We start from the raw sequence: 23,469 nt of genomic DNA on the forward strand, positions 1-23,469 counted from the left end.
TTTTAAGGACCAAAGATTTTAAACATCTTAAAATTTGTAACCTAATACAGTTGTACTGAAAGTATTTTGGCTGTTGTACCCTGAAGCTACTACATTTTCTAGCAAAACACTGGAAACCTAATTGAGGCTGCAACCCTATATGTGCTTGCCTGGAAGTAAGTCCCATTGAAAACAATGGAACTTACTGCCAAGTAGACACATATAGGATTACACTGACAGTAAATTTTAGTGGCTGTAAATGGTTTCCCCTCTTGTCTTCAGCTGATAATATAATGGGTAAGAGTTAGTAGCTCTATTTGAAGGGCTATCCAGTCCAAGGCTATTTTAAAGATAAAGAACCCTAAGAAGGGAGAGTGGCAGGGCCTTGGAGTTGCCCATCCACAGGTAGCACCTGGATAGCAGACTGAGCAGCCATAGAATCCATCTGGTCACAGCGTTCCCTGATATGGGGAGATGTGTTTATTCCTATTTTAATTATAATAATTAATTCCAAATGTGCATTCATAGGCATGTGTTATGTCAACTGGTGTCCTCTTTTTTGGCAATGTGCTTCCTCAGTGTTAGCAAAGTGTAACTGGCCACCCTAATGAATCGGGCTGGAGCGTACACTTCAGTAACGTGTCGTGGGAGTGGGAGCCCTCTGGCAGTGATTCTTATTATGAGAACAGGGATTTTACAAGAAAGTCCCTATTTTCATTTATGAAATGTTGGAGGATATGGATTTGCCCATCCTACATGATTTCATTAAGAGATGTGCAGCCCAGTCTACTACCTATGTTTACATAGCAGTAAGCCCCACCATGTTCAATTGGACTTCCTCCCTAGTGCAGCCTTAATTTACATCAATGGAACCAATGGAACGTTGCCACGGTAATAGGATATGAAATGTGCTCTTAGGCTTCAGATGGTTTTCATTTTCTCTTTCAATGTTTGAAACAAACATTAATTTTATTTCCCTTTATACAGAACCAAAACATGTTTTAAATTTAAAGTATCTTTTTGGCATAACTACTATTTAGAAGAATGGTGAGAATTAATAAACACTTTTGTTCTAGATAAAACACAAATAACTTGTCGTATCAAAAACAAATTTCTGAAGAATGGAGACCCCCTAGAGACCATTACCAGGGATTACACACAAGTTTGGCAAGCATCAAGCCAGAGGCAAAGTCCATTACATGTGAAGGCAATCTGTAATCCCAATTAATGCCATCTCTAGAGTGTTTGCAGTTACATACTACTGACATTGCAAACCTTATTTCTGCTTTTGTTCAGAATTCTCCCAGAATCATTTGACTTGTGTAAAACACCAACAAAAACCTATTAAAAGGCATACCTATGCTGAAGTATAAAACTGTCTGGGGAAAGCTAGATTTCAAATGCCTATTTTTATTTGAACCCCAATGTTTTCTATGCATGTTCTCAACAGTTAATCTGACTTCCTTATCTGTATATTTTGGACTTTGTTAAAACAATCAGACTGCCTTATATTGAAATCCACTTAATTATTAAATGCAATACATAAAGTAAATACATTTTGTATGAAGACACGTTTAGGTGACATTTTCCTGTTTCCAAAATTAATAGTTGCTCTATTTTGGAAATGGAAAATACTTAAACGTGTTCTTATACAAAACGTAAACCTTTCCTTCTATTTAAATGTGTTTCCTTTATATATTGTATTAAATAATAATAATCAATTATTTATGTATTTTATTATTTAAATGTTATTAATCAATCTTTCAATTGTTAATTAAATACTTAAATTAAAACTAGGTCTTGGTCCTTTTAGTTACTTGTCAATAGGTCTTAGCATATCTATTTGTCTGCTTAAGATTATCTAATCGGTTAAGTCTTCCCATGAATCGCTACTCCAGAAATTAAAGTGAAAGGGAGCAGTACAGACATACAAAACTCTGCCAATAAGGGCTGTATTTCCATGGGCAGCTTGATGGCATGTATTCTAGAACATTTCTTTGGAGCACTTGTTTGCTTTCCCATTCATGCGCTAATATTGTAAGGCTACTGAAAAACTAACCAAATGAGATGATGGCAACATGCACACTTTCTAGGTTTCAGATGATACACATAATATAAAGGCAAAAGTGGAAGTCCACACACACATAAGCTTCATGATGGGGGAAAAATCTGTCTGTGCATCTTGCTTACCCTTGTGCGTTACCGCAGCATTAGATAGACCTATGGAAGGGCACACTGTGTTATTCTATATCATTCAGAGCATAACCATTGTTCAGTTGCAAACTAATCATGAATGAAGAGTGGAGGAATCTGTGTGATTGACTTCACTAGCATATCTAGATGTGCGTTGCAGTGGTGACCACCTATAGAACATCCACACCATTGCGTGGTCTCAGACAATGTAACAGAGGCACATGCACAGCCTTCTTCCCTTTTCCTTTCAGTCTGAACCTGCATGGAGAGTGGAGCAATCTGTGAAAAAGGCATCAAACACATTTAATAGCCTTCTATTGTAGCTGGTCCATGCATTGATTTGATTTGTATAGCAATTGTCAAGTACACAGCATCTCTACTGGAAAAGTGACCTTTTAATTTTCATGTACGTGGCTCCTATTAGCACTAATTGAGGGAAGACATTATACCCTAGTGAGGATAGATCTGGTGGGGAAAAGCCATGTGCATCCCTGACTCTGCATAAATTCAGGGTTTAAAAAGGAGTGGTGGTACATAATCTGTAGTGTCATTGGCTCACATGTTTATAGCTCGTAATTGGATTCCATCCTTTTGACCTTCTCTAAAGATTCCCATATTTCTGCAAACTTCACCAGGGTTGAATCAGGTTCTGTCTGCAATTTAAGGGCTAATGTGTTATGAAGGTTAGTACACTGTGTTTTGATGTGGCACTGAACAAAAGCAAACATTTGTTAGCAACATCATCTGTATGGAAATAAATATTTTGCTACCCTTTTACCTGTTTGCCATCATAATTACATTGAACATTGGTTAACAAATCATTAATGTTGATGATTTGTTGTGTTTGTTCTTTATATACAGCTGAAAACAGAAAAATCCTGAATGAACAAGAAGTTGAAAAATGTCTTGTCACCCTTTTGGGAACTGATAACGATGGAACTAAAATAGCTGCTTCTCAAGCAATCTCTGCTATGTGTGAGAATTTAGCCAGCAAGCAAGCCATTGGAGCTCTAGGTAAATCAGTTATGGTGGCCGTGGAATTATGATCCAGAAAAAAATATTTATCCATCTGCAATTTTGCCATGGCTAATTTGCAACTGCATATATACATTTTTTTCTCTCCAAAGGAATTCCCCAGCTAGTTCAGTTGCTAAGCAGCGAAAATGAAGAGGTAAAAGAAGCTGCTGCTACAGCTCTAGTTAATCTGACAACAGCCCATCTTGGCAATGCAAGGTAAGCTCATGATGAATAAAGGATTCTTGGACACTTTAATCAAGACATACATTTTATTTTATGCAATTTCTAGGTATTTGGACACATGGCCTGGTTACTTCAATTTTTCTTTACATTCCATCTCTGTGCTATTCAATGAATCAGTCATTTTTAAAGTTTTACCATAATTTTCTTTACTATTACTATTGAAATCTGGTATAGTAAAACTAGCTAGTTTTTTATAGGAAGCCTGGAGAATATTATGTTTGCTAATATGTAGCCTTATGTATCTGGGAAGACTCTTGGAAGACAAGGCTAAAAATAAATATATTTGGGGGTGACATGAAACTTTTTAGAACTCTCTTAAAGATTGTGTTTTTTAGGAATCTCCCCTTTCTGTTATATCTGTGAATACTGAAGCATGTCATAGTTTTAACTCTCACTGAAAGCACCAGAACTTAAATATCATGTGTTCACTTGGGTCCATCTGCATTCCTTGAGTGAGCAGAGGAAGAAGGCTAGATTGGGAGGCTTCTTATTCCCTAAAATGAACTGGTGTGGTGCTTGCACGTGCAGCTGTGAGCTTGTGCCAATAGTGGGGGGAGGGGGGTGATGCGCACGCACACACCATTTGCATTGGGACATTCTTCTTCCCCAATTTGTATACAGTTCCTTCCATCAGAGGGGTCAGAACAGGATGGAGTAGTTAATAGCAGTAATCGTAGTGGGGTTGGTGATGGGTGTGGCCTAGGGAGGGTCCAGAGGTCCAGATTGAGAAACCTGGAGGTCCACATTTGGCCCATGGGCCAGAGGTTCCCCACACTTGCCTTAAGGTGATCCCTCTGTTCAAGGCACTGCTCCTCCAATGGTCTGGATCAAACCCTATATGTAAATTGTATTATTATTTATTTGTTATATTTACATTTATTTGTCCATGGTATCTCATGAAGGTAGAAATATGTTACGTTAAATCAGGACTGTTAAAGCTCAGGCCTGTGGGACAAATTTGGTCCCGCCTGGGGTCCCAATCTGGTCCTCCAGGCCATGTCCCCTTCCCCTGAACCTGCCCCCTTTCCCCCAACTCTCAAACCTTAGGTGGTTTCCTAGCTCTTGCATGTTTTTTTTCCATTTTAAAAGGTTGAAATGCTTCTCCTGAGGCCTAGTTACTGGCAGGAAGAGTTTTAAGCTAAAATATGGTGGTATTTTTGCCCCTGCCTGCTTTGCATTTGGCCCCACCCACCAGTGGAATATGGCCCCCAAGAACTTCAAAACTGAATTCAGGTCTCTGGCTGAAAGAGGTTCAACAACCCTGCTACAAATGTATGATTGCAATGAATGCCTTTTTTTTTTTTTTTTTGAAGCAGCCACAAGAAACCCCAAAACAGAGTTGGGACTATGGGGAGGACGAGTAACCTTTTTCTCTTAATGAAATTCCCTTCCTCCAAAGCTACTATTTATTTATTTACTGCATTTCTGTACCACCCAGTAGCCAAACTTCTCTGGGCTGTTCACAAAGTAAGACTAAGAATAAAATGCACACATATAATAAAACACAATGCAATGTAATATTTGCCAGGGGAGGGAAGCTGTTACTGGCGTTTTCTTTTGCCATCAAGGAATCTTGGTAGCAATCCAGACAGTTTTTATTGAAGCAACTGATGGTTATATATCAGTGTGATATATGGTGCATTTTCATGCATCTCTGTAAAACAGTTCAGTTTTAACTTCGCACGTACAAATTTCAAAAATTTGTCAGCACTGGATTTTCTCTTCTTACCTCCCTAATTACACTATTCTGTAGAAAAGAAGGTGAAGGCAGAGACAAATGCCATAGATTTCTGTCTGGGTTGAATGAACATGTCTAAGGACTGAAATTTTTGATTGGCACTTGGAGAATTTTATCTGGGGAACTAGATGTTTTCATTGGGCCAGTCAGCAGTTGACTAGGATTGAACTTGTTGAACTTGTTTTAGGTGTGTTCATTCTACAGTGTTGCTGGCAAACATTTGTGTGAATAGCAGGAAAGTTCATAAAAAACAATTGTAAGCATGCATCACATATGTGCATACGTAGACATTTTTCTCCTCCATTTATTTCCATCTGCATGCAGTTTATAAGGCCTGTGTTCACTCAGTCAGAAATAAAACCATGTGTGACTTACATGACCAATAACAAATGAGCAAGGAAGTTCATGTCTCAAAGGACTTAAAGGAATAAAATTTGCAAAACGTTTCTTGGAGTATCTCAAATAATGAATAAACTAGAGAAAGTGATTGGTTTAGATATTCCAAAAAGAGAAAGAAACGTAATTTATCAGATACATTTTATTCATTTGGCTCTGATAGCCACTGACAGTAATTTAACATTATCAGATGAAACATCATTCATCATATGTAGACATTATTCTACCCAATTCTGTTCTCTGAAAAAATGAAGTAGATATTGACTCTGATACTCTGTTCTTGTGACTTTTCAGTTAATGTCAATTGTACCTAGTTTCACATATAAAGAACTGGCTATTGGCCTCTAGCGCCCAGCCCTCCTAGAATTGCCTTGCTCTGCTCTCAGGTTAGAAAATGATTGTAAAGTTGATTGGTACAACTTTTGAGGATTTTCCTGTAAAAGTCAATTCTCAAGACAGTGAGCTGGTGTCGTTTTCCCTCTAGTACCTGTTTCAGAATCCATCTTGAGGTTGATAGATTTGGTTCAGGGCTCCAGTGATCTCTAATTGCTAAAGTCTTGAGTTCCTGGGCATATTGCCTTTTTTACTGAGAAGGTCATTTTTACTTGTGGCGTGTGCCAGCCCACAGTGTAAACAGCTGTGATGAAGTTGTTGTACAGCCATTTTTGTCTCCATATCCAGCACAATTTGCATGTGCCACTTTTTTGTCTTTACTGCTCCATATAGGCCAACACAGATTAACATTATTAACTTGATTCATTCAACTAACTGAAAGCTAACATAGTGGCAGTGATATTGCCAGAATTCTTGAGGCCAGAATTGCCTTAAAATTATATAGCACATTACATGCAAAGACAGAATGTATTTGGAGAGAATGCATTCCAAACATTAATGCTAAGCCAAAAAATGCCTCCCTTTTTTCATGGCTCCATTCACAGTAGGTAGGCATTTTCAGCCATTTTGGGGGTGGGGGTAGGGAAATTCTTAAATGGGGGGGCAGGGCTTATATGGAGATGTGGTGGTTTTTCCTGCCACTTCTGTTTTTAAATCTCATCGTTTCACTGTTTCAAGTGGCATGTAGCTGCAGTCATCAGCCCTGTGGGCTGCCATGTTCCCCTACAACTCCTCTGTTTAAACAACAGTGTGTCAAGATGTACTACCAGTCAAATTGTGAGGAAACATGGCAGCCCACAGGGCTGCCAATTGCAGCTACATTGCCACTTGCAGCAGTGGAATAATTTAATTTAGAAATGGAAGGGTTTAAAAAACCCACTGCTGCTTATCTGCTAGTCATTTAGCCAGCCCTTGAGAATTTTTTAATTCCTTCCCACCCTCCCCCAAAAGTATATTTTTCTGCTTTCCATTTCACCCCCCTCCCACCCTGACAAAAAGTGGGGAGGCAAAAGCTTCGGCTCAACTCTAGTATGCTGAATGTGGAACACTTTACCTATATTATGTTTTATCAGCAAAATCACTGGAATAAATAAGGTTAAGCTACAGCTTTATGACATTTCAAAATTTGCTGTTAAAATAGTAGAAGATATTCTAGCCTTGAATGGGCACAATGAGAATAGAATAATTTTATTATAAACATATTAGATCTTTTATCCAATAGCCCTCTGTACTCATAATCATACAGCCAACAGCAATGTATAAATCTTTTGCAACAAGAACGGTATAACACTAACTTAATAGAGGATAATAGATTAATTTTTTAATTACAGATCATTTTGGTAGGCCACTGACTAATTTAACCACAATGTGTGGTCTCATTACAGTATATATACACAGGCCAGTGCAAGATATTTTTATGCAGTAGGTTTGAATGGACTGAATGCCCTTTCATTGTGTAAAACATATGTTACGGGCTATAAGCAGTATTCATGATAGTGCTCTATGCTTCTTCATCGTGAATTTGATTGGTATAGACATATGGAGAAGCTTGTGTCTTAAAATGTTGAATTATTACTCCAGTAAAAAAGTATCCATTCCTAGTTTCTGATCTGTTCACAAGGAAAATATAGCATAAAGAAGAGGTAGTGTTGCTCAATCAGTATGTGTTAATAACATCTCTCTCTCTCCAGCCAGATCTTGCTTCTCCTGAAGGAAGCAAGCCTGTATCAAATATGATAAGAAATGTTCAAATTTAAACACTTGTCTATTTGGACAGATGCCACTCAATCCTGAGATTGTTTTCTTCTCTGAACTATATGATCTGTGTCACACTTTATTTATATTTTTAGGGATGCCTAATTTGTTATTTGAAGCACACTTTGTACTGGACAATGTTTTCAATACAGAGAAATGTAGTCTACTAAGTATGAAGTGGACTTGTGCAGCCTCATTGTCTGATATAAGATACTGCCTTGGTTACAGCAACACATCTCAGCTTGCCACATATTAGCTTGAGCAGGCTTAGGCAAGGGAAAACATCAGACTGAACGCCCAGAGCCAAAGAATCTGGGCCAGATTTTCAATCTCCAAAATGCAGGGCAGATTTTCAGAAAGGCAGGAAGAACAGCAGGTAAACGTGAGCTAGGTTCTTTTGCACCTTCCACCCAGTTTCGGAGGTATACTTGACTGAAAATCTGGCCTCAAAGAGGCATTCTGGTTACTGCTGCAAAATCTGTGGGCACCTTATCCTGGATGTTGGTTCATTCCCCATCAATCCAATTATGAAATGTTCAAAACTATACCAGGAGTTCAGTCTAGACAGATCACTGATTTAATAGGCAGCACTCTGGTTTGGCATAGAATTTACACCATCACTGCCATCTATAGGTCATTATGCCATTCTCTTCTACAGGTACCATATTTTATTGATATTGAGTCACATTTTATGACTCAATATCAATAACTGAATAATAGAATAATTGTAGAATTATTATATAATAGAATAATTGTATTCTATTAATACAAAATAAATGTATTATACAAATTCTTAAATGTAGCATGAGGTATGTAGCTGCCCTATGAGTGCTATTTATATTTTAACAAGCTCCCAAAACCTGCTAACATAAACAGCTACTGTGCAATGAAGTTTAGAGTAACATTATATTGGGTTTAAATTATCTTTATAAGTATTAATTACTCTTGGTAATGTTACCACAGCTCATTCTTTATTACACAGAAGTTACCAGTTTGGTTAGTCTGTCATCTTAGGGTTTAAATTTTTTAAATTCAGTTGGAAATATTTGGCGGGAACCCTGGCCATCACTTAGTTATTAAGGATGAACTAACCTGATGATTATTTATTATTTGTAATAATTACAGATACATTGCTTTACAGAGTTTCATTACAAATAACATGCAATATAAACCAGGGTAGGCAACCTGTTACCGTCCCGATATTTTGGACTATAACTCTCATCAGTCTCTGCCAGCATGGCCAATAGTCAGGAAACTTTGTTGGAGTGAGGGGAGGGAGAGACAAAGATAGCAAGCAATGAATTGAGCAAAGCTGACTTTAGTTGTAAATGAGTTTAGTAAGGACAGTTCAATTGAGTTGAAAAGACTGGTTTATTTGAGTGTCTTATTGCAAACTGAACATAATGGAAAGGGTTTCAGAATAAATGAAATGCCAGAATTATTTGGTGTTATGTTGGTCTGAGGAATGGCACTCCTCTAAATACTACAGCTGGAATCTCCACTATAATTTCTTGAGAATCTCCAACAGTTTGCACAGGTAGCATTGAAGAGGACTTATTTGGAATTCCAGTACATCAGAATAACCTTTTATGAAAGTTTGTGAGAAGGCATTTCTCATGGTGTTCCTGTTGGTATATGAGGGTCATTCAGTAATCAGTAATACAATATCGACTCTTCTCCTTCAAACTTAGCTATAGGCTTCCACTGTAATGTCAAATCTCCAGCATTTTTTGGACAAAGAATACCTGGTTGGGATATTCACAAACCATCCCCAGACATTAATCAGAAATGCCTCAAATATCATTAGAAATTTCAGAAAATGTTTTATGAGTTCTGTCACTCAAGTGCAACCACGAAAGAGCAAATTCAGCTCCTCTCCCACAAGCAAGATACAAGTATCATCTTGTTTGCTGAAACACACCAGGACTGAAATAATGCTACATAGTCAAACTTTTAGGAGTAGCATATAAGCATTTGTGTGCATACAACCATGTTTATGTAAATGGAATGATGTATTTGTTAAGTAGATGTCTTATGACTGTTCCTCTGAATCCTACTTTTTGTAAGATGATTTGAGATCATTTATAATAGCACATGTTTTCCCATAGGCTGTCCTTAAAGAATAATTATGTTCTTGAAGTTATTTGGAATAGCTAGTCTTTGTTGTGATAATGTGACTTAACACTGACCCCTAGTGACAGCCTGCAGAACTTTGCACAAAATGTATGACGGTAGTAGTAGCATACCCTTGCATACAAAGATGCCATATTAGACACTTGGCTAGCGATACTGGCTAGTGATAGTAGCCATAGAACCCCTCCTTTACTTTTGTGGGACTGTGTTCTGAAGATCAGGATGTTGGAAATTAGTACATTTTAATTTTCACTATAGCAAGAGGAAAGCACCCTTCAAAACTTCTAGAAGATCCCTGTATCTGGCCTGAATATAAATAGTCTCATGAAGAAAAGCCAGAAAGAAAAAACAGTCTTGTATCCCAACCCTGAGCCACATTTCCAAGTTCCCAGGATTAGGATGTTAGATCTTTGAAATGAGTCCTCATTGCAGGAGACATGAGTACTGGCATCCTAAAAAGAGGAACTATAACTCAGCATTAGAGCACATGTTTTGCTTGCAAAAGGTCTCAGGTTCAGTCCCTGGCATCTCCTGGGATGGGAAAGACTCCTGTATCAAACTCTGGAGAGCCACTACTGGTTGGTGGCGAAAATAGTAAGCTAGATGGACCATTGATTCCGATGATCCTATCATGGTTTCTCAAAACCACGCACCTTAAATTTAGTTAATTAGTTAGTTGATTTGTACTCTTCTTTTCTACCAAAAAATGGCACTCAATTCACTGTGATTCCCAGACTACTAAGTAATCCACAACATATGTGAGAAGCCATCCTCCCTGAAACCCCACCCACCAGGAAGGTAGTTTCTGATAAAAGATAGGACTGAACTGTTATTTATTGTCTTTCATTGGTTAGAGTTTGGGCCAATGAAAAAGTCTAAATATTGACTTTGAAATGGACCTTTGATTACAGAATTTTCATCCCTTTTCTTCCTACAAACTGGAACAGGAAGAGTACTAGCTAGAGCAAGATGAAAGTAACCAGTTTGTCACTTTTCTTTGATTTTTATGCTAAAGACTGCATTTGCTTGTACATTTTAATTAAATCTCTTTCTGTTAATAGATTTCCTGTGTTTTTTGCCTGTGGGAGTTGATTGCAGCTATCGTTCAATAGACTGCCTAATTGATTAACTTCACATTTAACAGTGTGGTCCTATGCATATTTACTCACAAGTAAGTCCCACTGTGTTCAGTGGGGGTTACTTCCTAATAAATATGTTTAGGATTACAGCCTAAGGAGTAAGTCCCATTGAACTCAATGGGTTGGATCCAGGCTGAGGCTTATGTAGAGTGACTTAGTTATGACTAAAGTCCAGTTGATTTCAGTGGGTCTGCTCCAAGTATAACTAACTCAGAATCCAACCCAATGTGGCTTACTTCTGAGTAGGCATATATGGAATTAAACTGTAAAGGAAGCTTTGAGATTGAGAATCCAGAAACTGAAACAGACTGGTGTTTGCTAAGTTAGAGTATTTCTTCCTACTAGCATTTCCTACAGCTTCTTCTCAGGCCTCCAGAATAGCTTGAGTAAAATATTAATTAACATTCGATTATCAATATTGTTATGGTGGCAGCATATACTGTACGATCCTTGCCCATATGATTCATTCAGACTCTGTGGGCAATGATTATTGCAGGGTATAAAAGGAAGCATTTCATCACCAGCTTAGAATAAAATGATCACACAATGCAATATACAGCATAAAAATAACCAAATTGCTAGTTATCAAAAGATCAAAAATCAGTAAGCTTAATATGAAAGGGAAATAATTTTCTAAAAAAAAATTGATGTGCCATCAGAAGCTTTTCTGAAAGTAATCATATCAAGAGAAATTACCTGTGGGGTGTCTCCACAACAATGGAAGGAGAAGCCAATGGTGGCTTACCCGAATTTTTCAAGGAGTCAGCTTTGGTCTGCGCAGGGCCCCACAAATGAGTGCACTGCACCATTCTAAGTCCCTTCACAGGAACATACTTCTGGGTGGGGGGATTGGAGTGAATGTCATCCGACTGGCAGGGGCTGATCAACCAATGCGGGAGGCTTCCCCCCTCCCTGCAATGCGGGGGCTTCCCCCGTCCTTCCTTAGAGTTGACAAAGCTGCAAATGATCAAAGCTTCACATTAATTACTCCAAAGCAAATATTAAAGAAACACAGGTGCAGCCTTCTTTCTCCCCTGAAGCTCCTGATACTGTGAACGATCGACGCTTCGCTCGTAATTACTCCCTTACAGTACTGTAAGGGTAATTACTCCCTTACAGCTGAAAAAACAGCTTCAACATAGTGCTTCACAGCCTTTGGGAGAGTTAACCCTCTGAATTTTTGAATCACCGTGGCTCCAACCAGCCCCCTTTCTAATCCCTTTTCTCCTTTCCGCTGAAGCTCCCAATACTGCAAAGGATCAAAGCTGCAAATTAATTACTTCTGAAAAGCAAGGAAGCAAACATCAAAGACCCGTAGCTTTGACATTAAGGCTCCTAAATACGTTATTTCGATTCATGGGAATCTCAGTAACTACTGGAGTGCGCATTTCGGGAACAAGCCTCATTAACCACAATGGGAGCTACTTCTGAGTAGACACTAATTGGTTTATGCTGGGAAACACAGGGATGGGAAACACAGGAACAGGAAACACCCCTTGACCAGGGTCTTGGTGAAAGGCACACCCCTGGGCAGGGCTAGCATACCCGAGGTAAATGCGGGGGTTGGGGCACACAACAACTATACTGAGAGAACCCAACTTAAGGAAAAGAATCAGACTTAAAGTAGTCTCAGGAAATCCATTTTTTCCACAAAAAGCTCCAGGGCGGTTGCAGGATGGCCACAATGTCATGTGCCCCAAATGACCTCGAAACAGAGCCAGCTTGCAGAGCCAAGAAGACACCCCCCTTTGTATGATACATGTTTAGCTCAACATACAAATGATGGAATTAAGGGTTAAATCCCACGTCACAGTAGTGGGACTCTGCTAGCACAACAGGATTTTCTCCCTCTCTCCTCCCCTCTACAGCCATTTGAAAATCTGATCTAGGGCTTTTTCCAGCTCTCTGGAGCAGATTTTGAGGGATCCTGACATGTCATACTGTGTGCACAGTGGACTCCTGTGTATGAGTTTCTTCAACCGGGACCGTGGTGTTTTTTTAAATTCATAATGGCTCAAGGACCGATACAAAGGATATGTAATGCTGTTCCACTGATGAACTGACTTGGTAACTAGATGGGAGACCAGTTCAGAACTGAATGAGTCAGGGAGAAATATAATAAATACATTTAATAAATAGTTTAGAACCATGATTTGAAACTAGGGAACACAAATAGCTACTTCGGACTGTATTGATGGATGAAGATTAAAATGCATCAAGGCTGCAATACCACACCTCCTTACTTGAAAGTAAGCTCCATTGTGCTAAGTGAGACTTAAGTTTGAGTAAAAATGCTTAGTATTGCACTGTAAGATTGCAAATGTAAACAGACTGACTAGAAATTAAGTTTCATTGAACACAAAAGGACTTTTGAGAAAATATGCCTAGGATGGCATGCATAGCAAAGATATAAATAGGAGAGCACATGGATAATTGAGATTTCAATCTGTATATTTCCTGTGTTAACACCTCTGCCAATTTTTGTTTAACAAACAGATGAGCTGAGTATAGAATCACTATGAATTGACAGTCAGTTGGGCATATGCCTTATGTTGTTTACAAAAATAATATTATGAAGGCATATAAGAGGAAGAATTGCTTTGCTTAGAGTACACTACTGTTAGATAACTTTGAACTGAAGAAGGGGTAGAATTAGAATTCCATTGACTATCTATAAGAGAATATAGGCAGCAGTCACACAAAGCTAAGATTTGGAAAAATGACAAATTCTTGTTTTGACGAATGTTGGAAAAATGCTAACACCATAAAGAATGGATCAAACTGTATTTTGGTGTGAAGCCATGTTTTAAAGACTAGACAACTCTTTTTCACCTTCTTTCCTCTCAGACTGTAACATCATAAAGACTCCCTCCTTTAAAACCCCAGTGTAGCTGGAATTCTATGCATGTTGGGGAGTGACCATTACAATAATAGAGCACACGCTTTGCATGCAGAAAGTCCCAGGCTGGATCCCTGGCATCCCACCTTTGAAACCCTAGTGCAGCTGCAAGGATGAATCAACGGTCTGCCTCGGTATAAGGAATCATCCTGTATTCACTCAGGAGTAAGTCCCACTGAGTTCAGTAGAACTTACTCTCAGGTGAGTGTGCATAGGGTTTCACAGATTGCCGCCATCCACTTGCTGGCATGGCCCAACCACCACACTGTCTTTCTTTCACTTTCACTGGACAGCCATCTGTTGGGGATGCTTCAGCTCCGGATTTCCTGCAATAAGTAGGGGCTTGGATTAGATAGCTCACAAAGTCCCTTCCAACTCTACGGTTCTAGGGAATTCCAAGATACCCTCATCTCCCAAAAAGTCATTGTTGTGGCTTATCCGTCCCTCATCCTGGATTCATCTGTGGAGGACTGGTTTTATTATCAGTCTCACTCCCCTAACATGTGGTTCAGACAAGTGTTGGATGCACCTGCTTCTGTGCCCTGCAGCATTTCCATGCCATCTGCAAGTCTGTGGAGTTTGGGGATGTGCAGAAAGAAGTACAGATATAATTATCACATTCCTATTTGATAGCAATAGTGTTGAGGATTTCTGTGAAAAGGAATGGAATTTCAGGTTCTTAATAGGGCTGAGCAAAAATTGCCTTCCAAATTGTCCCCCCCCCCCTGCTTTTTGGGTTGGCAAAATTCAGGGTTTTTGTTGTTGTTGCCGCATGTTCTCTGAGGTGGAGGCAAATTCTCCAGTAGTTTGCAAAAGAAAATTCTGAGAAAATTCTCTTCTGAGAAATTCTGGCTCTGTTAATATTGAATGAAATTGTATAGTTAAAGTCATGCTAGTGGGAAGAATGGGCTAAAAAAGGAGGGCTGGAAGGAGCCCATTACTTCCTTCAATATCAACATTTGGTTGGATCCACAGTTGCACCAACACATGGTGAAAATCGGAAGCAGGGCATTTTTCTAACTATTCTCCAAGGCCCCCTGAAATTTTCCAACAGTTTGTGGGGAGCTTTCTTCCCATTGCAAATAGCACTGGTGGGAGAGAATTGCATCAGAATTGCATCAGGGGAGAAAGAATAAAACTCTCCTTCCCTGCCTAAGATCTCGACCCTGTTCAGGCTCCCTTGCACTTGCTATGTGTATTTTTGAAAAATGAGTCACGTTAAATGCAGGAACATATCTGGCATGATGTCTAGTTTGTATCTAAGACTGCAACCCTATGCACACTTAACCTAGGAGTAAGCCTTGAGCCTAGTCGGACTTATTTCTGGGTAAGCATGCATAAAATTGTTCTGAAAGACTGCAGTCCTGTGCATACTTCCTTGGGAGTATGCTCCATTAAAGTCAATGGGACTTCTGAGTAAACATGCATAGGATTATGCTGCAAATGTTTCAGTCCTGCTATACATTTATATGTGCAGAATTATTCAACTAACCAGTTCATCTGATTTTTGAAGTTAGCGCAGTGCTTAAGGTGTACACCTTAAGGTGTACAGGGAGGATGCTTCCTTCCCTGAGCTTAAAAGTTAATGTGGCTTTCCTTTTATCCCCTTTTCTAGTGCTGTTGCTGATGCTGATGGCATTGAACCACTGATCGGCGTTCTGAGTGCCAAGAGAGATGGGGCTGTTGCGAGTGCTGCTACGGTTCTCACCAACCTGGCCACTCAGGAGCCATTGCGTCTCAACATCCAGAGCCACGGTATCATGAATGCCATAGTAGAAGCACTGAATTCCACCAACAGCATTGTGCAAAGCAGAGCGGCTCTTGCTGTGGCTGCAATTGGTTGTGATGCTGAGGCAAGAGCTGAGGTGAGGCGTATACAGTGTGTCATCTGCTTTGTCATTTGTTGTTCAGCAGGGGCAGGGCGGGAGGGGGGAGCTGGTATCTTTTGCATTTTGTGGCTTTCTTGGATCAGTACAACGTATTTCTGAGTAAAGGTCTAATTTGTGGTTCTCTAATCCACATATATATGTAATAAGCATTTCTAAAAGGCAGAATACAAGGCCATTTCTGATTTTCATTTTCTTAGCCAGGTTTCAGAAAGGTTTGTGGGAGTTCTAAGCAGCAAGCAAGATTTTTTTTTTTAAGCACTGTGAATCAATAAATTATATAAAGACATAGGAACATGCCTTATACTGAGACAAACTACTGATCCAGCTAGTTCAGCATTGTCAGAACTGACTGGCAGTGGCTCTCCAGGGTTTCAGGCAGGGTTTTTCCAGCCCTACCTAGAGATGCCAGGGATCGAACCTGTGTGCTCTGCTACTGATCTATGAATCCCCCTCCCTGCCCCTTATGAGGATACAAATATGTTCTTTTTTTAGCTACAGTATGTGTAAATCCTTGTGCAGGGAAATATTACCATGTCATGCTGTACAAGCTTTTCCCACCCCAGGATTATCAATGCAAGCTAGAGATGGGACAAAAGCTCCATGGAGAATACATGCCTTGCATGCAGAAGGTCATGTTGTGAACCGCCCAGAGAGCTTTGGCTATTAGACTATATAGAAATGTAATAAGTGAATGAGTGAGTGGGTGAATGAATCAATGTCCCAGCTTCACCAAACAACCCACGGTTCAACAACTTCTCCATTTGAAAGGATCGTGGAGGAGCAGTGCTACGAAAGACCCCCCTTGAGACCCCGGTACTGCCACCCAAAGTAGAGAGCACCAAGCTAGATGAATCACTGATCTGAGTGGGTTCGCACAACATACTAACCCACACTCAGTGGTTGAGTGTGGGTGTTGTTGAACTGTGGGTTAGCACATTGCCTGAACCCCGGACATTTTCTGAAGTGTGACTTGTTAACCATGCAGTGTGGCTTATTTTTCTTGAACAAGCCACCTTGAGAACCCATGGTTTGTTGTCGGGTTGTTCAGGGTGGTTAATAAGCCACCCGGCAGAAAATATCCTGGGTTCAGACAACACGCTAACCCACGGTTCAACAACAGCTCACACTCAACCACTGAGTGTGGGCTAGCGGGTTGTGTGAAGAGCCTCAATATAAGGCCATTTCCTAGGTTTATGTATTTAAACACCTACAACAGATCAGTCCACTTGTGAATAATCATGCCACCTTTGTCACTGGAAACAGTACCTACCCATGAGTTCTGTCAAATGGCAGGAATCCCTCCTCACTGTTGGACAGACCCGATGCACGTTTCAGATTTGGGGGAGATCCTTGGGCACGATATCTTTAGTGGACCCCCTCTTGGACTACACCCATCTTCTCCTCACCACTATTGCTGCTGCGCATTAGATTGCTTCTCCCTCCAGCCCTGGTCTGCACCACCTTGCAGTGGGAGAGGACAGGGCATGTGGAGGTTACTGCTCCCTCTCATCAGTCCTCTCATTGCTCATTCAGAGACGGAAGGTGAACAGGCAGCAACAGCGAAGAGGAGGAGGAGGAGGGACAGCAGAGCTGCAGGGTTCCAGAGTTTAATAGTGGGCCCCCTGCCAGGGCATGTGCCTTGACAGGTGCCTGCTGATGCCAAGCCTTGTCACTAGCCTTGGTCAGATCCATGCAAATAAACATCCTGACCCGACACTTGACTTACTAGAGTGAGACAATGACACCGCGTTCCTGCGCTGCTCTTTGCACTGTTTTCTTTTCCTTGGCCAGGAAAGAAATGCATGTTGAAGCTCCAGCACAGACACGGCCTTAATTGTTCAGCCTTGATTGTGTAGAAGGCGTTTGGCAACAATCTTCTCACCTGAATGAATCCAGCCTTTGCCAAACAATGTATATTTGTCTTTTTAGTTACGGAATTCAGGTGGTCTTGAGCCTCTTGTTAAGCTCCTACATTCGAAAAATGATGACGTCCGAAGAAATGGCTGTTGGGCTGTTATGGTTTGTGCGAGTGATGAACCAACAGCAGCTGAAATGACCAGGCTAGGGTGAGTAGAAGGACTCTGAAATGGAGGGGGGTAGTGAATTGTTTTAATGGTGACTCTGGTATGGCTTTTATTTATGTATTTACAGGTTGGACCTGAAACAAACTCTTGCAATGTGGAGTGTTCTTGTTCAGGATTCCAGCCAACCATGCCCCTTCCACCGTCCTCCATTCCATTCCCCAGCCCTCTGGTTTTCCATTTTTTCCACCAACAGTCAGTGGCGGCTGGTGGGGCAGAGGGCAGGGTAGATACTGAATATTCTACTGAGATTATTGGAGGAGGGGGAGAGGAGATCGTGTGTGGCAGTTGGCAACTGCATACTGTGCACTGGGGCAAATGCACCTGGTTGTGGGATGGATTTCTCTGTCATAAGTGGGTGGGGGAGAGGCAGAGGGTCATTGCCCTATTTGCCCCAAATATAGAGCCGCCTCTGCTGACAGTCAGCATTTCATGGCCACTGAGCATGGTCAATCCTCACTGAGCTGAGTTGGGGCTTCCTCCCCCTTTGATTTTTTCTACAGTTTTTTTGTTCTTCTTCTTCTGTAAACCAAGCCTACTGATAACCTCCCCTCTGTGTGTGGATGAAGCTTTGTTGGCTACATGAAGATCCACACTCAGCGAATGGGTTTACTATTTGTTGTTGTTGTTCAGTCGTTCAGTCGTGTCCGACTCTTCGTGACCCCATGGACCATAGCACGCCAGGCCTTCCTGTCCTGCGCTCTCTCCCAGAGTGTGCTCAAGTTCATATTCATTGCATCGGTGATGCTATCTAGCCATCTCATCCTCTGCCGTCCCCTTCTCCTTTTGCCTTCAGTCTTTCCCAGCATCAGGGTCTTTTCCAGAGAGTTTTCTCTTCGCATTAGGTGGCCAAAATATTTGTGCTTCAGCTTCAGTATCTGTCCTTCCAATGAGCAGTCAGGGTTGATTTCCTTTAGTATGGACTGATTTGACCTCCTTGCAGTCCAGGGGACTCGTAAGAGTCTTCTCCAGCACCACAGTTCGAAAGCATCAATTCTTCGGTGCTCAGCCTTCCTTATAGTCCAGCTCTCACAGCCATACATTACTACTGGGAAAACCATAGCTTTGATTAGACGGACATTTGTCGGCAAGGTGATGTCTCTGCTTCTTACTATGCTGTCTAGGTTGGCCATAGCTTTCCTCCCAAGGAGCAAGCGTCTTTTAATTTCATGGCTACAGTCACCGTCTGCGGTGATCTTGGAGCCCAAGAAAGTAAAATCTGTCACTGCTTCCATTTCTTCCCCTTCTATATGCCAGGAAGTGATGGGGCCAGATGCCATGATCTTAGTTTTTTTAATGTTGAGTTTCAAACCAGCCTTTGCACTCTCCTCTTTCACCCTCAACAAGAGGCTCTTGAGATCCTCTTCGCTTTCTGCCATTAGGGTGGTATCGTCTGCATATCGGAGGTTGTTGATAATTCTCCCAGCAATCTTAATTCCGACCTCTGATTCATCCAACCCGGCATTTCTCATGATGTACTCTGCATATGGGTTTACTATTAGTATATAGGATATGGAGATGAATGTTTCATTTCTTAAGATGCATGCAGATAGTATTTGAGATAAATTATTTCACAGCTTAAATTAGAAAACAGCACTATTCTGGTTACCAAGGCATATCCTTGCACCACTGTGGCTGTTATGCAGTCTTGGTGTATGGAAAACCAGGGAAAACTGAAGGAGTTCTTATTTAAGTCAGACATAACTAATTGCAGTATGAATCTTTTTGTGAAAAAATTATATCATCGTAGATGAAGTTTTCTATTAAATTGAAACATCCTTAATGAGTATTTTGTTTGTTTTTTGGAACAGTGCTTTAGACATCCTTGAAGAAATTAACCTGTCCATTGGACGCAAAAATAACTTCAGTGAAGCAGCTTTGGATAAAATACTTGATCACAACCTTCCCCAGAAATATAGTCAAATGGGTTTTTTATCATCCAGTAACAACATTTTGGATGGGTTCTATGATTATGGACAGGTAAATTTGCTTTAAGTATCTGTTTAAAACCTCTAGAGGGCTGCTGCCTATCTTCCTGCTCTGACAAGAAAATGGGGCCCTATAAGCCCTTTTCATCAGCAGTGCCCAAATAACTCATTGCAGGGCACGACTTCACATCCCTGAAACTATATATTGACTTTTCCTACGTCCCATTGACTGTGTTGGGATGTAGCAGTAAACAATGTTTTATCGTTATTGGAACAAACCTAGGCAATCCTTGGGTTTACACATGCCCCCATAAAATTCATACTGTGTCCTCCTTATTAATGCTGCTCAAAATCATTTGAAGGGAGTGTTTGTTTAACAGTTTTGTATCAAAAGCAAAATCATTCAAAATATTAACAAAATTAAGCAAGTTTGTACAAACTCCAGTCAATTGCCTGGATAGTTTTGCTGGCTTGTTTGACAAACTAGAGTTTATTTTAAACCACAATTCCTGGTTTACATGTAACAACAAACGAGGAATCTGCAAAAGCGAAATTGAATTCTGCTTTATTCCTCTTCCCAGTGATGTGGGAGGAGAAGGGGAGAGGGACCATGCAAGCCTAGTGCTTCGCATAGGTTCCTTTCTGCACATGGTCGTAGCTAAAATACGGTTTAGCATTACATCCAAATGCTGCCAATGGCAGTCTGTGAGCACCTTTGAGGTGGAAGGTGGTTATATCTTGTGCTTTGTTGTAATCTGCCTTTAGGTTAAGCGTGGTATAAAACTATTGTCCCTGGAGAAACTCAGTGCTCAGGAGCTTAATGATCATCGTGCTATAATCTTAATAAATGCTAAATCACCAGAACCGTAAGTCTGCTAAACACTACACTGACTTGTTTCTAGAATGAAATTGATTTATTATTTATTTTACAAATGGGACCTACAACAAAATGTTGTGGTGTGGAGTTCTCTTGTCCAGAGTTCCAGCCAGCCATGCCCTCTTCCAGGTTATTCTATTGCATTCACCCTCCTGTTTTTCCATTCCACGCACCCTCCCCCCACCACTAACTGGCAATAGTTAGCGTTCTGTGCCAACTGAGCATGCTCAATCTTTATTGGGCTGCTTTGGAGTCCCTCCCCCGCTTTGGTTTCTTTTTTCCTAAAGATTTTTTCTACTTCCACAAACCTTAGGCTTCCCCCCAAGCCTGCTGATCCCTCCCTCTTGTGTGTGGATGGTGCCGTTTTGACTACATAAGGTTCCACACTCTGAGAATGAGCTAATGATATAGAATATAAGTAGCTGGCTAGCACTGAAGTCAGGCAAAAGCCCTGTAATGCCTACCTTTTTCATTTGTATTTATTTATATTTTACATTTATATTCCGTCTTTTTTCCTCCTGCAAGGGATCCAAGGTGGCTTACATGGTCCTTCTCCTCTCCATTTTATCTTCACAACAACCCTGTTGTGTGGTAGGTTAGGCTGAGAGTCACTGACTGGCCCAAAGGCACCCAGTAAGCTTCATGGCTGAGTGGGAACTAGATCCTGGATCTCCCGAGTCCCACTCCAACACTTTAACCATTACACCACATTGGCCCCCTTGACTGGCAGCAGCTCTCCAGGGTCTTTGGCAGAGACCTTTTCCTGGCCAGGACATGACCTGGAACTTACTGCCATTATCAGTTCTGGCCCCAATGCACCTCCATGCCCATCAGCCCCATAGGCTATAATCCCATATACACTTAAAAAAAGATGTCCCCAACCAGTCGTGTCCGACTCTAGGGTGTGGTGCTCATCTCCATTTCTAAGCCGAAGAGCCAGCGTTGTCCGAAGACGCTTCCGGGGTCATGTGGCTGGCATGACTGAACACCGAGGTGCACGGAACGCTGTTACCTTTCCCGCTGAAGCGGTACCTATTTATCTACTTGCAATTTCTTGCTTTCGAACTGCTAGGTTGGCAGAAAATATATACACTTACCTGAGAGTAATCCCCACTGAAAACAATTCAAACTTATTTATTTATTTATTTATTTTTAATTCATTCATTCATTCTTTCATTTCATTTAATTTAATTTCATTTCTATACCACCCCATAGCCAAAGCTCTCTACTTCTGAGTAGACATGTATAGGATTGCACTGTAAAAGAGACATCTAAGAGAGCACTCCATTCCCGTTTCATTGAGTGTGAAGCCCTTAGTATTAGTTGGCAGAGGTTCCTCTTGTCATCAGCCTTGGGGCATCCACCATCTGCAATCACCTCCTCTTTATATTATTCTAGTGGCCAGATGCAATCAATCATGGCCTGGTCTGACTGACCTTTAGATGGAAAATGAAATCAGGGAGGCCTCCAAACACAGAAGTGTTGTAATAATGGGTGACTTCAATTACCCCCACATTAACTGGATAAATGCATGTTCCAGTCATGACAAAGAGGTTACATTTCTCAGTGCTCTAAACGATTGTGCCCTAGAACAATTGGTCATGAAACCGACCAGAGGCGAGGCAACCTTGGATTTAATCCTAAGTGGTGTTGCCCAGGACCTAGTACGGGATGTAAATGTCGTTGAACCAGTTGGAAATAGTGACCATGGTGCTATCAGATTTAATATATGTTTAAGTGGAAAATTGCGCAGGAAGTCCAGCACAGTCACATTTGACTTCAAAAGAGGAAAGTACTCTAAATTGGGGGAACTGGTGAAAAGGAAGTTAAAAGGGGGAATCAAGAGGATTAAATCCCTTCAAAATCCTTGGAGATTACTCAAAGCCACAATAATAGAAGCCCAGCTAAAATGTATACCACAAGTTAGGAAAGGTAGCACCAAGTCCAAGAGGTTGCCGGCATCGTTAACGAGCAGCATTAAGGAAGCTATTCGAGAAAAGAGAGCTTCCTTCAGAAAATGGAAGTCTTGCCCAAGCGAGGCAAACAAAAGGCAGTAGAAGCTTGCACAAAGGTGATGCAAGCAGACAGTAAGAGGTGCAAAAAGCGTTTTGAAGAGCATATCACTAACAACATCAAGGCCAACAATAAAGAATCCTTTAAATCTATTAGAAGCAGAAAACCAGCTAGGGAGGCAGTTGGACTGTTGGATGGCAGTGGAGTTAAAGGAGTACTGAAGGAGGACAAGGAGATTGCAGAGAAGCTGAATGAATTATTTTCATCTGTTTTCACTGCAGAAGATACAGGTCAGATACCTGTGTCTGAACAGAAGTTTTCAGGAAGGGAGTCTGAGGAACTGAAGCAAATAGCGGTGACAAAATAAGTTCTCAAGCTTATTGATAAATTGAAAGCAGATAAATTACTGGGTCCAGATGGTATCCATCCTACAGTTCCCAAAGAACTCAAATATGAAATTGCTGATCTTTTAACCAAAATACGCAACATGTCCCAAAGATCAGCCTCTATACCAGAGAACTGGAAGATGGCCAATGTAACAACAATTTTCAGAAAGAGATCTTGGGGTTGTGGTGGACAGCTCGATGAATATGTCAACCCATTGCACAGCTACTGTAAAAAGGGCAAACTCCATGTTAGGCATAATTAGAAAAGTAATTGAGAATAAAACTGCCAATATCATACTGCCCTCATACAAATCTATGGTGCAACCACACTTGGAATACTGTGTACAATTCTGGTCACCACACCTAAAAAAAGATATTGTAGGGTTGGAAAAAGTGCAGAAAAGGGCAAG

The 23,469-nt window shown here is 40.8% G+C and overlaps 1 protein-coding gene across 2 annotated transcripts in view; it reads left to right on the forward strand.

The window, feature by feature from the left end:
- ARMC3 (armadillo repeat containing 3) overlaps nt 1–23,469 on the forward strand; it is a 101,666-nt gene that overhangs the window by 47,913 nt on the left and 30,284 nt on the right. For both annotated transcript variants that reach the window (XM_084860479.1, XM_084860480.1), the window contains exons 9-14: nt 3,034–3,186; nt 3,300–3,405; nt 15,501–15,750; nt 17,704–17,840; nt 19,667–19,835; nt 20,549–20,649. In XM_084860479.1, the coding sequence (XP_084716605.1) occupies nt 3,034–3,186; nt 3,300–3,405; nt 15,501–15,750; nt 17,704–17,840; nt 19,667–19,835; nt 20,549–20,649 (916 nt within the window). The remainder of the gene's footprint in view (nt 1–3,033; nt 3,187–3,299; nt 3,406–15,500; nt 15,751–17,703; nt 17,841–19,666; nt 19,836–20,548; nt 20,650–23,469) is intronic.

This window comes from Heloderma suspectum, chromosome 5, assembly GCF_057233095.1.
Source record: "Heloderma suspectum isolate Gila_16-S chromosome 5, 16-S_ref, whole genome shotgun sequence".
Lineage (NCBI taxonomy): Eukaryota > Metazoa > Chordata > Lepidosauria > Squamata > Helodermatidae > Heloderma > Heloderma suspectum.